The sequence below is a fragment of the Coregonus lavaretus genome (assembly GCF_964263955.1).
Source record: "Coregonus lavaretus genome assembly, contig: HAP1_SCAFFOLD_3048, whole genome shotgun sequence".
Taxonomy (NCBI): Eukaryota; Metazoa; Chordata; class Actinopteri; order Salmoniformes; family Salmonidae; genus Coregonus; species Coregonus lavaretus.
Genome location: NW_028163838.1, coordinates 23,758 through 37,758, shown reverse-complemented (window position 1 = coordinate 37,758; position 14,001 = coordinate 23,758). Strand labels below are relative to the sequence as shown.

Sequence of the window (14,001 nt, the reverse complement as noted above, 5' to 3'; positions counted from 1 at the left end):
GAATGTGAACTATCGCACGACCAGGCTGGTCCCACCAGGCTATTTCAAACATGACACATGATATGTTCGGCCTTCAGAATTCCATATGAGTGAAGTGAAGGGAAGAGCTGCCCGTTGCGTAAACCAGCACACACCGCTAACCACAGGAAAACAAACTGCTCATAGGGAGTGGTATAAGGAGAGGGGGAAAGGCAGAGGAGAGGTATTCGGTGAGTGTTGTGGCATTTTCAGGTAAGGGCCGTAGCCAGAGGGGTTAATGGTAGGGTGACAAGATTACATGACCTTTGACCCTCCGCTACAACAAACGCTGTCAGGGCAAGAACAACTTATTTTCTCCTGGCGGTTGGAGCGTCTCAGAAACAGCTACTTAAACACAGCCAGCCCCTTCACATTCTATTCGCTGCCAAAGTCTGTAGTCAAAATGAGCAGCTTGGGCCTATGAAAAATCAAACATTTGAAACAGATTTTGGGTTCAGAGAAACAAAAGTCCTGGCAGAGAAACAAAAGTCCTGGCAGAGAAACAAAAGTCCTGGCAGAGAATTAAAAGTCCTGGCCTGGAGATCTTTGTACATTTCTTTCTCTCTTTTCTTTTTTGTTGCACTTTCTAATAACTTTTCTAGAACCTATGGATTCTGCCGTTGAGAAACACTGTGTGGAGCTTGTCGCCCTTGAGCGAAGTGGCCACACAGCTGTAGTAGAGGGGAGTACTCTGTATGTCTGGGGAGGATACATGGTAAGCCTCAAACACTGTTTGAAAAGTGCCTTCCTGCAACTATCTTGTAAAGCATTGCTAATTGATAGTGTTGTTTTGAATTGATGTTTACCATTCACACGTACTGCATCTCATACATGCTGCTGATCGACTATATTCATGTTTTTTCGACTAGTAATGGGAGGAAACCTTTTTTTTTTTTTCTGCAGTCGACCGCTGGCAGGGACGTTTTCCTACCCAGTGATGAAATCTGGTTGTATGACTTAGACAGAGGTGTATGGTAAGAATATCAATGGAATTATAACATATTGTGTTTTTGATTATGGGCTGTATATCACATATTGCATAGAATATGAATGGAGAAGTTGTTTGGGTAACACTGTATTTGGATAGTCCATCTGTAGATGCTCTACAGACTATCAGTAACATTTCAACTAACTATCTACTAACCCCAACCCTAGCTCAAACCCTAACCTTTATCCTAACCCTAACCCTAAACTTAACCCTTACCCTAACCTTAACCCTTACCCTAAACTTAACCCTTACCCTAAACTTAACCTTTACCCTAACCTTAACCCTTACCCTAACCCTTATTCTAAACCTAACCCTTACCCTAACCTTAACCCTTACCCTAACCCTTATTCTAAACCTAACCCTTACCCTAACCTTAACCCTTACCCTAACCCTTATTCTAAACCTAACCCTTATTCTAAACCTAACCCTTATTCTAAACCTAACCCTTATTCTAAACCTAACCCTAGCTGTATCCTTAGCAAGCAGTTGCTTATCAACAGATAGTTTGTTGATAGTAGGAGAGAGCATCTACAGATGGAAAATTCAGACTATCCAAATAAAGTGTGACTGTTTGTTTTAAAATAATCTTAGAAAGACCTTCTACAGTACAGCCATCAGGTAACATTATGCAACAATTCACTGAACTATATCACTGAAATCAACATAGAAAATATAGTAGAAACAGTTGATATATCGCTGAACACAACATAGATTGTATACAGTGAGGGAAAAAAGTATGTGATCCCCTGCTGATTTTGTACGTTTGCCCACTGACAAAGAAATGATCAGTCTATAATTTTAATGGTAGGTTTATTTGAACAGTGAGAGACAGAATAACAACAAAAAAATACAGAAAAACGCATGTCAAAAATGTTATAAATTGATTTGCATTTTAATGAGGGAAATAAGTATTTGACCCCCTCTCAATCAGAAAGATTTCTGGCTCCCAGGTGTCTTTTATACAGGTAACGAGCTGAGATTAGGAGCACAATCTTAAAGGGAGTGCTCCTAATCTCAGTTTGTTACCTGTATAAAAGACACCTGTCCACAGAAGCAATCAATCAATCAGATTCCAAACTCTCCACCATGGCCAAGACCAAAGAGCTCTCCAAGGATGTCAGGGACAAAATTGTAGACCTACACAAGGCTGGAATGGGCTACAAGACCATCGCCAAGCAGCTTGGTGAGAAGGTGACAACAGTTGGTGCGATTATTTGCAAATGGAAGAAACATAAAATAACTGTCAATCTCTTTCGGCCTGGGGCTCCATGCAAGATCTCACCTCGTGCAGTTGCAATGATCATGAGAACGGTGAGGAATCAGCCCAGAACTACACGGGAGGATCTTGTCAATGATCTCAAGGCAGCTGGGACCATAGTCACCAAGAAAACAATTGGTAACACACTACGCCGTGAAGGACTGAAATCCTGCAGCGCCCGCAAGGTCTCCCTGCTCAAGAAAGCACACATACAGGGCCGTCTGAAGTGTGCCAACGAACATCTGAATGATTCAGAGGAGAACTGGGTGAAAGTGTTGTGGTCAGATGAGACCAAAATCGAGCTCTTTGGCATTAACTCTACTCGCCGTGTTTGGAGGAGGAGGAATGCTGCCTATGACCCCAAGAACACCATCCCCACCGTCAAACATGGAGGTGGAAACATTATGCTTTGGGTGTGTTTTTCTGCTAAGGGGACAGGACAACTTTACCGCATCAAAGGGACGATGGACGGGGCCATGTATCGTCAAATCTTGGGTGAGAACCTCCTTCCCTCAGCCAGGGCATTGAAAATGGGTCGTGGATGGGTATTCCAGCATGACAATGACCCAGAACACACGGCCAAGGCAACAAAGGAGTGGCTCAAGAAGAAGCACATTAAGGTCCTGGAGTGGCCTAGCCAGTCTCCAGACCTTAATCCCATAGAAAATCTGTGGAGGGAGCTGAAGGTTCGAGTTGACAAACGTCAGCCTCGAAACCTTAATGACTTGGAGAAGATCTGCAAAGAGAAGTGGGACAAAATCCCTCCTGAGATGTGTGCAAACCTGGTGGCCAACTACAAGAAACGTCTGACCTCTGTGATTGCCAACAAGGGTTTTGCCACCAAGTCATGTTTTACAGAGGGGTCAAATACTTATTTCCCTCATTAAAATGCAAATCAATTTCATAACATTTTTGACATGCGTTTTTCTGGATTTATTTGTTGTTATTCTGTCTCTCACTGTTCAAATAAACCTACCATTAAAATTATAGACTGATAATGTCTTTGTGAGTGGGCAAACGTACAAAATCAGCAGGGGATGAAATACTTTTTTTCCCTCACTGTGAGATAAACAGTAGATGATAGACACATAGTAAAGACTGGATGACACTGGAATGCACAGCGCAGAAAGAATGCTATTTTTGATTGACAGGTTTTGATTGACTAGATAGAGCCTTAAAGTGTAATGTTCAACAGTTTGGCAATCAACTTTCATCATTCTGCATCTCAGTATCATATCAGGGATACTATTACATTATATATTAAAACTGTGTTATCACATAGTTTACTAGAAATGAATAGTAATGTTATTGATTGTATTTACAATTATACAAATGACAGTAATTTAGTGTTCCAATATGGGAGGTGTTGAATACAGCAACAGATGTTTCTCAGTGTTAGTATTTATCTCTTTCTTTAATCGTTGCGGAAGAATGCTTCATGTCACTGTGTGTCCTGGGGCTAGTTGAATAAAACTAGTTAAGACTGGTCTATACTGGTCTATCGTGCTAGACTGGTCTATAGTGGTCTATAGTGCTAGACTGGTCTATAGTGGTCTATCGTGTTAGACTGGTCTATAGTGGTCTATAGTGCTAGACTGGTCTATAGTGGTCTATAGTGCTAGACTGGTCTATAGTGGTCAATAGTGCTAGACTGGTCTATAGTGGTCTATAGTGCTAGACTGGTCTATAGTGGTCTATAGTGCTAGACTGGTCTATAGTGGTCTATAGTGCTAGACTGGTCTATAGTGCTAGACTGGTCTATAGTGGTCTATCGTGCTAGACTGGTCTGTAGTGGTCTATAGTGCTAGACTGGTCTATAGTGCTAGACTGGTCTATAGTGGTCTATCGTGCTAGACTGGTCTGTAGTGGTCTATCGTGCTAGACTGGTCTGTAGTGGTCTATAGTGCTAGACTGGTCTATACTGGTCTATAGTGCTAGACTGGTCTATGGTTGTCTATAGTATTAGACTGGTCTGTAGTGGTCTATAGTGCTAGACTGGTCTATACTGGTCTATAGTGCTAGACTGGTCTATAGTGGTCTATCGTGCTAGACTGGTCTATAGTGCTAGACTGGTCTATACTGGTCTATAGTGCTAGACTGGTCTATGGTTGTCTATAGTATTAGACTGGTCTGTAGTGGTCTATAGTGCTAGACTGGTCTATACTGGTCTATAGTGCTAGACTGGTCTATAGTGGTCTATCGTGCTAGACTGGTCTATAGTGCTAGACTGGTCTGTAGTGGTCTATAGTGCTAGACTGGTCTGTAGTGGTCTATCGTACTAGACTGGTCTGTAGTGGTCTATAGTGCTAGACTGGTCTGTAGTGGTCTATCGTGCTAGACTGGTCTATAGTGGTCTATAGTGCTAGACTGGTCTGTAGTGGTCTATCGTGCTAGACTGGTCTGTAGTGGTCTATCGTACTAGACTGGTCTGTAGTGGTCTATAGTGCTAGACTGGTCTGTAGTGGTCTATCGTGCTAGACTGGTCTATAGTGCTAGACTGGTCTGTAGTGGTCTATAGTGCTAGACTGGTCTGTAGTGGTCTATAGTGCTAGACTGGTCTATAGTGGTCTATAGTGCTAGACTGGTCTGTAGTGGTCTATCGTGCTAGACTGGTCTGTAGTGGTCTATAGTGCTAGACTGGTCTGTAGTGGTCTATAGTGCTAGACTGGTCTGTAGTGGTCTATAGTGCTAGACTGGTCTATAGTGCTAGACTGGTCTATAGTAGTCTATCGTGCTAGACTGGTCTATAGTGCTAGACTGGTCTGTAGTAGTCTATCGTGCTAGACTGGTCTATAGTGGTCTATAGTGCTAGACTGGTCTGTAGTGGTACACTGGTCTTATCTTCAGTTTGAACCCAGAAAGTTAAGCCTACCCCCAGGCCAAATTTGCACTAAGACTTAGCTATGTTGCCTGGAGCTTAAATGTGTATGCTGTGTGTGTTCACAGTTGGTTTGTTCATTTATCTTCTGAAGGGAAATGTGTCAAATGTCAGGAGAGGTCCCGCCCCCTATGTCAGGCACCTGTAGCTGCTTTCTGAATGGTCACATGTACATATTCGGGGGATATGATGACAGCGGACAGACCAATCAGGTGAGCTAGCTCGACAGAAACTGTAGTGCCCCTGATCTACATGTGCAAACATTTTCTGAAAATCACCAAAAGCTTATTCATTATTATTAAGGCTTACATTGTTTACGAGACAGTTCAGATTGGTTCAAACTCTAGGTTCAGACACACATTTATTACATGCTGAAAAGATGTGTGCTTGCAGCTTTGCTGTGTCAACCTCCTGGATGGGGACTACAGTTGGAGGAGAGTGAAAGCTGAGAGTGGCTCCCCTCCTTCACCCAGAGATAAGCTGTGCTGCTGGGTTTACAACAACAGGTCAGTAACATATAATATAAGAATGCAACGCCAATGCCCATTGCAGTATTGGCATAAACAGGAAGAGAGTCAGGGTTCAAATGACACATTTAAGGGGACACTGTGAGATTCTGGCAATTAGCAATTAGCCAATGCTAACTGGCCTTAGTACAATGACTGGAAGTCTACAGGTCCAGTTGCACTGGACTCTGGGTAGAAACAGTTTAATTGACAGAATCCCGCAGTATCCCTTTAAAGGCTACTATTGGGGGTGTTGTAAAAATAGTGGCCTGGACCAACTAAATATTTAACACAAATGCGGCCGGTTCCCCATGTTGATTGTTTTGACTTTGGGAGAATCTTGTAATTTACCCCAATTGAGAATCTTCCATTCTGTAGGGTCACCTACTTTGAGAATCTTCCATTCTGTAGGGTCACCTACTTTGAGAATCTTCCATTCTGTAGGGTCACCTACTTTGAGAATCTTCCATTCTGTAGGGTCACCTACTTTGAGAATCTTCCATTCTGTAGGGTCACCTACTTTGAGAATCTTCCACTGCGCCTCCTGAGTGGCGCAGTGGTCTAAGGCACTGCATCGCAGTGCTAACTGTGCCATTAGAGATCCTGGTTCGAATCCAGGCTCTGTCGCAGCCGGCCGCGACCGGGAGACTCATGGGTGGCGCACAATTGGCCCAGGGTAGGGGAGGGAATGGCCGGCAGGGATGTAGCTCAGTTGATAGAGCATGGCGTTTGCAACGCCAGGGTTGTGGGTTTGATTCCCACGCGGGGCCAGTATAAAAAAAAAAAAAAAAAAAAAAAAAAACATGTATTCACTAACTGTAAGTCGCTCTGGATAAGAGCGTCTGGTAAATGTAAATGTAAATGTAGGGTCACCTACTTTGAGAATCTTCCATTCTGTAGGGTCACCTACTTTGAGAATCTTCCATTCTGTAGGGTCACCTTCTTTGAGAATCTTCCATTCTGTAGGGTCACCTACTTTGAGAATCTTCCATTCTGTAGGGTCACCTACTTTGAGAATCTTCCATTCTGTAGGGTCACCTACTTTGGTGGATATGGTCACAAGACACTTGATGACATCATGGATGACAAAAGCTTCATCATGGACACGGCATCATTGGTACATTTTCGCTTTTTTTTGTGTGATTGTGTCCAAATGTATGAATTACAACCACTATTTTCACTTTGTTGTATTGATCAGTAAAATATTGTGTGTTCTGTAGGAGCAGAACGTTGGTTGGGGATGGAACAATGAAGTCCATGTTTTTGACACAACACTAGCCAGCTGGAGAGAACCACAGAGCTCTGTAAGACAGATACATACTGTAAGACACATACTGTATGTTTACATCACAACATAACTTCACCATGTGGAACAGAGTTAAGAACGTAGCGTAACCTTACTCCACAGATAGCTTGAAATGTCGCCGATGGAGCTATCCAATCAGTACCTGTTGTATATAGCTCAATCAGTTCCTACATTGTCAAGCAGGTGGTCACATGTGTTAGTGACGTAGAAGACCCTGGTTCAAGCCCAGTCAGAGGAGAGGTAGAGGACCCTGGTTCAAGCCCAGTCAGAGGAGAGGTAGAGGACCCTGGTTCAAGCCCAGTCATAGACAAGTTGAGGGAGGCAGCGCTATATGCTAAGCTAGCACAGTGACACTGGTTATACATGCACCAATTAGTTACCAATGAGTTCTTTGCACACAAGCAGCCAAGCCACATAGTTCTTTGTACCTGTACCGTAAGTAGCTCTTTCTGACTACAGGGTCGTGCTCCTGCCCCCAGAGCTGCCCATGCAGGTGCAACAATTGGTCATAAAGGGTATGTCTATGGGGGGAGAGTACTGGTGAGTACTCTGTTCATCTGAACTCCTCCTCACCTTCTGTATTGCATTGCTGCAGAGACACATATTCCCTAAAACATTGCTAAGATGAATGGGATCACATTGCTGACTGTTTAATACTTGGCTCAAGTTTGTGGACCTGTTTTTGGAATGGTGTTCAGTTTGTTGCCCTTCCTTTTAGGAAACCGCACCAAGTGACATTCATTGTCTAGATCTGAAATCATGGACATGGTCTGAAGTGTAGGTATTTACATTTCACTCTTTCAAATGCTCATCTTTAAAAAATGGTCTACTGTTATCATAATAACAGCTTTGGTGTGTTTTTAAGACTTTTAACTGTTACCCTCCAAATGTCTTCTCCAGAGTGCCAGCATCCAATGTGCCAGGTGGAAGGTCGTGGCACAGCCTCACTGCAGTATCTGACAGCACTTTGTTTCTATTTGGTGGACTGAGTGTTGACTGCAAACCAATGAGTAAGTTATTTACCCAATGTAGTCCCAGTTGGACTAAATCCTTACTCAGCTGTTACGCAACAGTTTGACCCTCCCAGAATGCATTGTGTTCCACGGAGCTATTTCTTTCTCATAATATCTATTATGTTTCTGTAGGTGATAGATGGGTTTTAGATGTTGAGACAAAGACATGGAGGGAGTTTGAACATCCAAACAACAACAAACCAAGGTAGTACAGTAGCTGGTCAGTTTAGCGTCTAGCTACTAATCTGATTAGACTGGTATCACTGGTAAGACTCCCTGATAAATAAAGGTTTCCATCTAATCTGAAGTCTGTATGTGCAGATCATTCAGTGAAGAGGAATTAGCCTAGAATGTACAATGATTATACTGAGTATACTGAGTCTCTGTACTTTGATGAAATCCCCCATTTCATTGACTTTCCCCCCCTGCAGGTTGTGGCACACTGCAAGCCAAGCAAAGGACTCTGATGTCATTGTGTTCGGGGGTAGTTGTGACTACATCCTCCAAGTAGGAACATATGAGAATTTGACGGTATGATGAAAGCCTTCAGCCAAATCATTACAGTAACCCTGGTTTATGAAGAATCATTGACACTACAACTAACTGTTCGTTTTCACATTGTTTCAGGGCCACAGCAACGATGCACTTGTTTTCCAGACCCAGCCTTATCCCCTCTTTCGGTAAACTTTCTCATAATAATCACAGATTTTATTTACATCACATGTAATGTTCGTTTTCGTTGTCCCGTAAAGCAGCAATCAGCAGTAGAAACAATAACAACGTGTTTTCCCCGCCCCTGTTTTGGTAAAAGACTGAGGGATGGGGCTGGAGAAATGTAACGACTCAAATTTATAGACAGAGCTATGGATGGAAGGACTGACCAGCCATGATATCAAAATGATAGTTTTAACCATGTTTGGAGGATATTTGGTGTTTGTTTACATTCACTTTGTTTACAAACATTAGAGTAAAACAAGCTTACATTTAGGGTTTCTGATTGGGTAGACAGTTGAACTAAGCTCATGAGGCATTGATAAGTTATAGTCTTCAAGAAGCAATGGGTACATATCATTAATTTATATGTCCAAAAATCGATGTAGCAACTGCTGATTTCCCCTTTAAACATGTTGTTGTGTCTTACAGGATCTGTGTGGACTGCATAGCAAAGAATGTGAAGAACTGCAAGATGCTTCAAAACCAGTTTCCATCTCTGCCCCGGAAGCTACTGCAAGCTGTACAGAGGAGAACGTCTAGAAAAATATAATACATACAGTGCATTGGGAAAGTATTCAGACCCCTTGACTTTTCCCACATTTTGTTACGTTACAGCCTTATTCTAAAAGGTATTACATTGGTTTTTCCCCCTCATCAATCTACACACAATACCCCATAATGACAAAGCAAAAACAGGTTTCTAGACATTTTAACTAATTTATAAAAAATAAAAAACTGAAATATCATATTTACATAAGTATTCAGACCTTTACTCAGTACTTTGTTGAAGCACCTTTGGCAGTGATTACAGCCTCGAGTCTTCTTGGGTATGACGCTACAAGCATGGCACACCTGTATTTGGGGAGTTTCAGGTTGGATGGGGAGTGTCGCTGCACAGCTATTTTCAGGTCTCTCCAGAAATGTTAGATTGGGTTCAAATCCGGGCTCTGGCTGGGCCACTCAAGGACATTCAGAGACTTGTCCCGAAGCCACTCCTGTATTTGTCTTGGCTGTAAGCTTAGGGTTGTTGTCCTGTTGGAAGGTGAACCTTCACCCCAGTATGATGTCCTGAGCACTCTGGAGCAGGTTTTCATCAAGGATCTCTCTGTACTTTGCTCCGTTCATCTTTGCCTCGATCCTGACTAGTCTCTCAGTCTCTGCCGCTGAAAAACATCCCCACATCATGATGCTGCCACCACCATGCTTCACCGTAGGGATGGTGCCAGGTTTCCTCTACAAGTGACGCTTGGAATTCAGGCCAAATAGTTCAATCTTGGTTTCATCAGACCAGAGAATCTTGTTTTTCATGGTCTGAGAGTCTTTAGGTGCCTTTTGGCAAACTCCAAGCGTGCTTTCATGTGCCTTTTACTGAGGAGTGGCTTCCATCTGGCCACTCTACCATAAAGGCCTGATTGGTGGAGTGCTGCAGAGATGGTTTTCCTTCTGGAAGGTTCTCCCATCTCCACAGAGGAACTCTAGAGCTCTGTCAGAGTGACCATCGGGTTCTTGGTCACCTCCCTGACCAAGGCCCTTCTCCCCCGATTGCTCAGTTTGGCTGGGCGGCCAGCTCTAGGAAGAGTCTTGGTGGTTCCAAACTTCTTCCATTTAAGAATGATTGGGATCTTCAATGCTGCAGAAATGTTTTGGTACCCTTCCCCAGATCTGTGCCTCGACACAATCCTTTCTCTGAGCTCTACGGACAATTCCTTCGACCTCATGGCTTGGTTTCTGCTCTGTCAACTGTGGGACCTTATATAGACAGGTGTGTGCCTTTCCAAATCATGCTCAATCAATTGAATTTACCACAGGTGGACTCCAATCAAGTTGTAGAAACATCTCAAGGATGATCAATGGAAACAGGATACACATGAGCTCAATTCTGAGTCTCATAGCAAAAAGTCTCATGTAAATAAGATATTTCTGTGTTTTATTTTTAATACATTTGCAAAAATATCAAAAAACCTGTTTTCGCTTTGTCATTATGGGGTATTGTGTGTAACATTTTTATTTAATCCATTTTAGAATAAGGCTGTAACATAACAAAATGTGGAAAAAGTTAAGGGGTCTGAATACTTTCCGAAGGCACTGTATAATAAAATCTAATAAAGATGATCTCAGAGAGATAGTGTTCAACGGTAGAGGCTGCAGTAAAGTGATAATGCAGAGTAGGTCTATATTTAAAGGGTATGTGGGGACATTCTGTCCTGCAAAACATGTATTAATGTATTATACTGTGTATAAAACCACACACTTCAACAGTCAATGACCGACCTTGATTAAATACTTATTTTAATCTTGCACAATGAAAATGTTTTTTTTTTGTAAGTATTTCAGCGAGATCAGTCGTTGTCTCTTCAAGTGTGTCGTTTTCTAGGCCTAGGGCTAGGCAAATATGTGTTTCGGTTTCCAAGCTGCTTTCCTGCCAGTGCCAGCACCTTGCATATCTGTGCACAGGGCTCTACCTCCATTTTGTTGACTTTATTTATCTGCACATATTTAAATGTTTTACAGATTAGTGTATATGCTATGCCTGAATGAGTACTGCAGTAAAAGCTCAGGTGGAATAAAGATATACACAGAACACTCACACTACTGTGGTAGAGAATCAAATACATGTTGACGTCACTTTGGTCTCTCTGAAAGAGTAGGACAGAATCTGAGCTGACGTCAGCTAAAAATACTTGAGAGAACAGTGAGAATTATTACTGCTGAATCCTTCTGTACTAGAGGCCTCCATTCCTCCTGATTTACCCCATGTGACCCTCCTGGGTTTCCTCTTTCATCATTCTGACGTATAGTTATGAGTGTGCCTTGTTTCAACAAGACCACTCTAGATAAACAACTACTACTAGTATTATTAGTAGTACTACTACCACAGTCACTACTACATACTACTACCACAGTCACTACTACTACTACTACCACAGTCACTACTACTACTACCACAGTCACTACTACATACTACTACCACAGTCACTACTACGTACTACTACCACAGTCACTACTACGTACTACTACCACAGTCACTACTACATACAACTACCACAGTCACTACTACTACTACTACCACAGTCACTATTACTACGTACTACTACCACAGTCACTATTACTACGTACTACTACCACAGTCACTACTTCGTACTACTACCACATTCACAACTACATACTACTACCACAGTCACTACTACTACATACTACTACCACAGTCACTACTACGTACTACTACCACAGTCACTACTACATACTACTACCACAGTCACTACTACTACCACAGTCACTACTACATACTACTACCACAGTCACTACTACTGTGTACTACTACCACAGTCACTACTAAATACTACTACCACAGTCACTACTACATACTACTACCACTGTCACTACTACTATGTACTACTACCACAGTCACTACTACTACGTACTACTACCACATTCACTACTACATACTACTACCACAGTCACTACTACTACTACTACTACCACAGTCACTATTACATACTACTACCACATTCACTACTACATACTACTACCACAGTCACTACTACTACTACTACTACCACAGTCACTACTACATACTACTACCACAGTCACTACTACTATGTACTACTACCACAGTCACTACTACTACGTACTACTACCACAGTCACTACTACATACTACTACCACAGTCACTACTACATACTACTACCACAGTCACTACTACTACTACTACCACAGTCACTACTACTACTACCACAGTCACTACTACTACTACTACCACAGTCACTACTACTGTGTACTACTACCACAGTCACTACTACATACTACTACCACAGTCACTACTACGTACTACTACCACAGTCACTACTACGTACTACTACTACCACATTCACTACTACGTACTACTACCACAGTCACTACTACTACATTTACATTTACATTTTAGTCATTTAGCAGACGCTCTTATCCAGAGCGACTTACAGTTAGTGAGTGCATACATTATTTTATTGCTGGAATCAAACCCACAACCCTGGCGTTGCAAACGCCATGCTCTACCAACTGAGCTACATCCCTGCCGGCCATTCCCTCCCCTACCCTGGACGACGCTGGGCCAATTGTGCGCCGCCTCATGGGTCTCCCGGTCGCGGCCGGCTACGACTACTACTACCACAGTCACTACTACATACTACTACCACAGTCACTACTACATACTACTACCACAGTCACTACTACATACTACTACCATAGTCACTACTACATACTACTACCACAGTCACTACTACATACTACTACCACAGTCACTACTACGTACTACTACCACATTCACTACAACATACTACTACTGCAGTCACTACTACTACGTACTACTACCACAGTCACTACTACATACTACTACCACAGTCACTACTACATACTACTACCACAGTCACTACTACTACTACCACAGTCACTACTACGTACTGCTACCACAGTCACTACAACATACTACTACTGCAGTCACTATAACGTACTACTACCACAGTCACTACTACATACTACTACCACAGTCACTACTACATACTACTACCACAGTCACTACTACATACTACTACCACAGTCACTACTACGTACTACTACCACAGTCACTACTACTACGTACTACTACCACAGTCACTACTACATACTACTACCACAGTCACTACTACATACTACTACCACAGTCACTACTACTACTATTTCTGTATGGACCTCGCTTTGTGCACGGGGGTATTGTCATGCTGAAACAGGAAAGGGCCTTCCCCAAAGTTGGAAGCACAGAATCATCTAGAATGTAATTGTATGCTGTATGGTTAAGATTTCCCTTCACTGGAACTAAAGGGCCTAGCCCAAACCATAAAAAACAGCCCCAGACCATTATTCCTCCTCCACCAAACTTTACAGATGGCACTATGCATCAGAGCAGGTAGCGTTCTCCTGGCATCCGCCAAACCCAGATTTGTCCGTTGGACTGCCAGATAGTGAAGTGTGATTCATCACTCCAGAGAACGCATTTCCACTGCTTCAGAGTCCAATGGCGGCGAGCTTTACACCACTCCAGCTGATGCTTGGCATTGCACATAGTGATCTTAGGCTTGCTCGGCCATGGAAACCCATTTCATGAAGCTCCCAACGAACAGTTCTTGTGCTGACGTTGCTTCCAGAGGAAGTTTGGAACTCGGTAGTGAGTGTTGCAACGGAGGACAGACGCTACACGCTTCAGCACTCGGTGGTCCCGTTCTGTGAGCTTGTGTAGCCTACCACTTCATAGATGAGCCGTTGTTGCTCTTAGACGTTTCCACTTCACAATAACAGCACTTACAGT

The 14,001-nt window shown here is 42.7% G+C and overlaps 1 protein-coding gene across 1 annotated transcript; it reads left to right on the top strand.

Annotated features, from left to right (window-relative positions):
• Positions 1-625: 625 nt before the first annotated feature.
• LOC311117726 (kelch domain-containing protein 1-like) lies at positions 626-9,231 on the top strand (the record flags this gene model as incomplete). The annotated part of the gene is made up of 13 exons (XM_084192649.1): positions 626-733; positions 922-992; positions 5,237-5,354; positions 5,536-5,648; positions 6,681-6,765; positions 6,869-6,952; positions 7,414-7,494; positions 7,673-7,731; positions 7,855-7,964; positions 8,100-8,172; positions 8,399-8,498; positions 8,595-8,647; positions 9,111-9,231. The coding sequence occupies 13 exons, from the start codon at positions 626-628 to the stop codon at positions 9,229-9,231; spliced, it is 1,176 nt and encodes a 391-aa protein (XP_084048775.1).
• Positions 9,232-14,001: the final 4,770 nt, after the last annotated feature.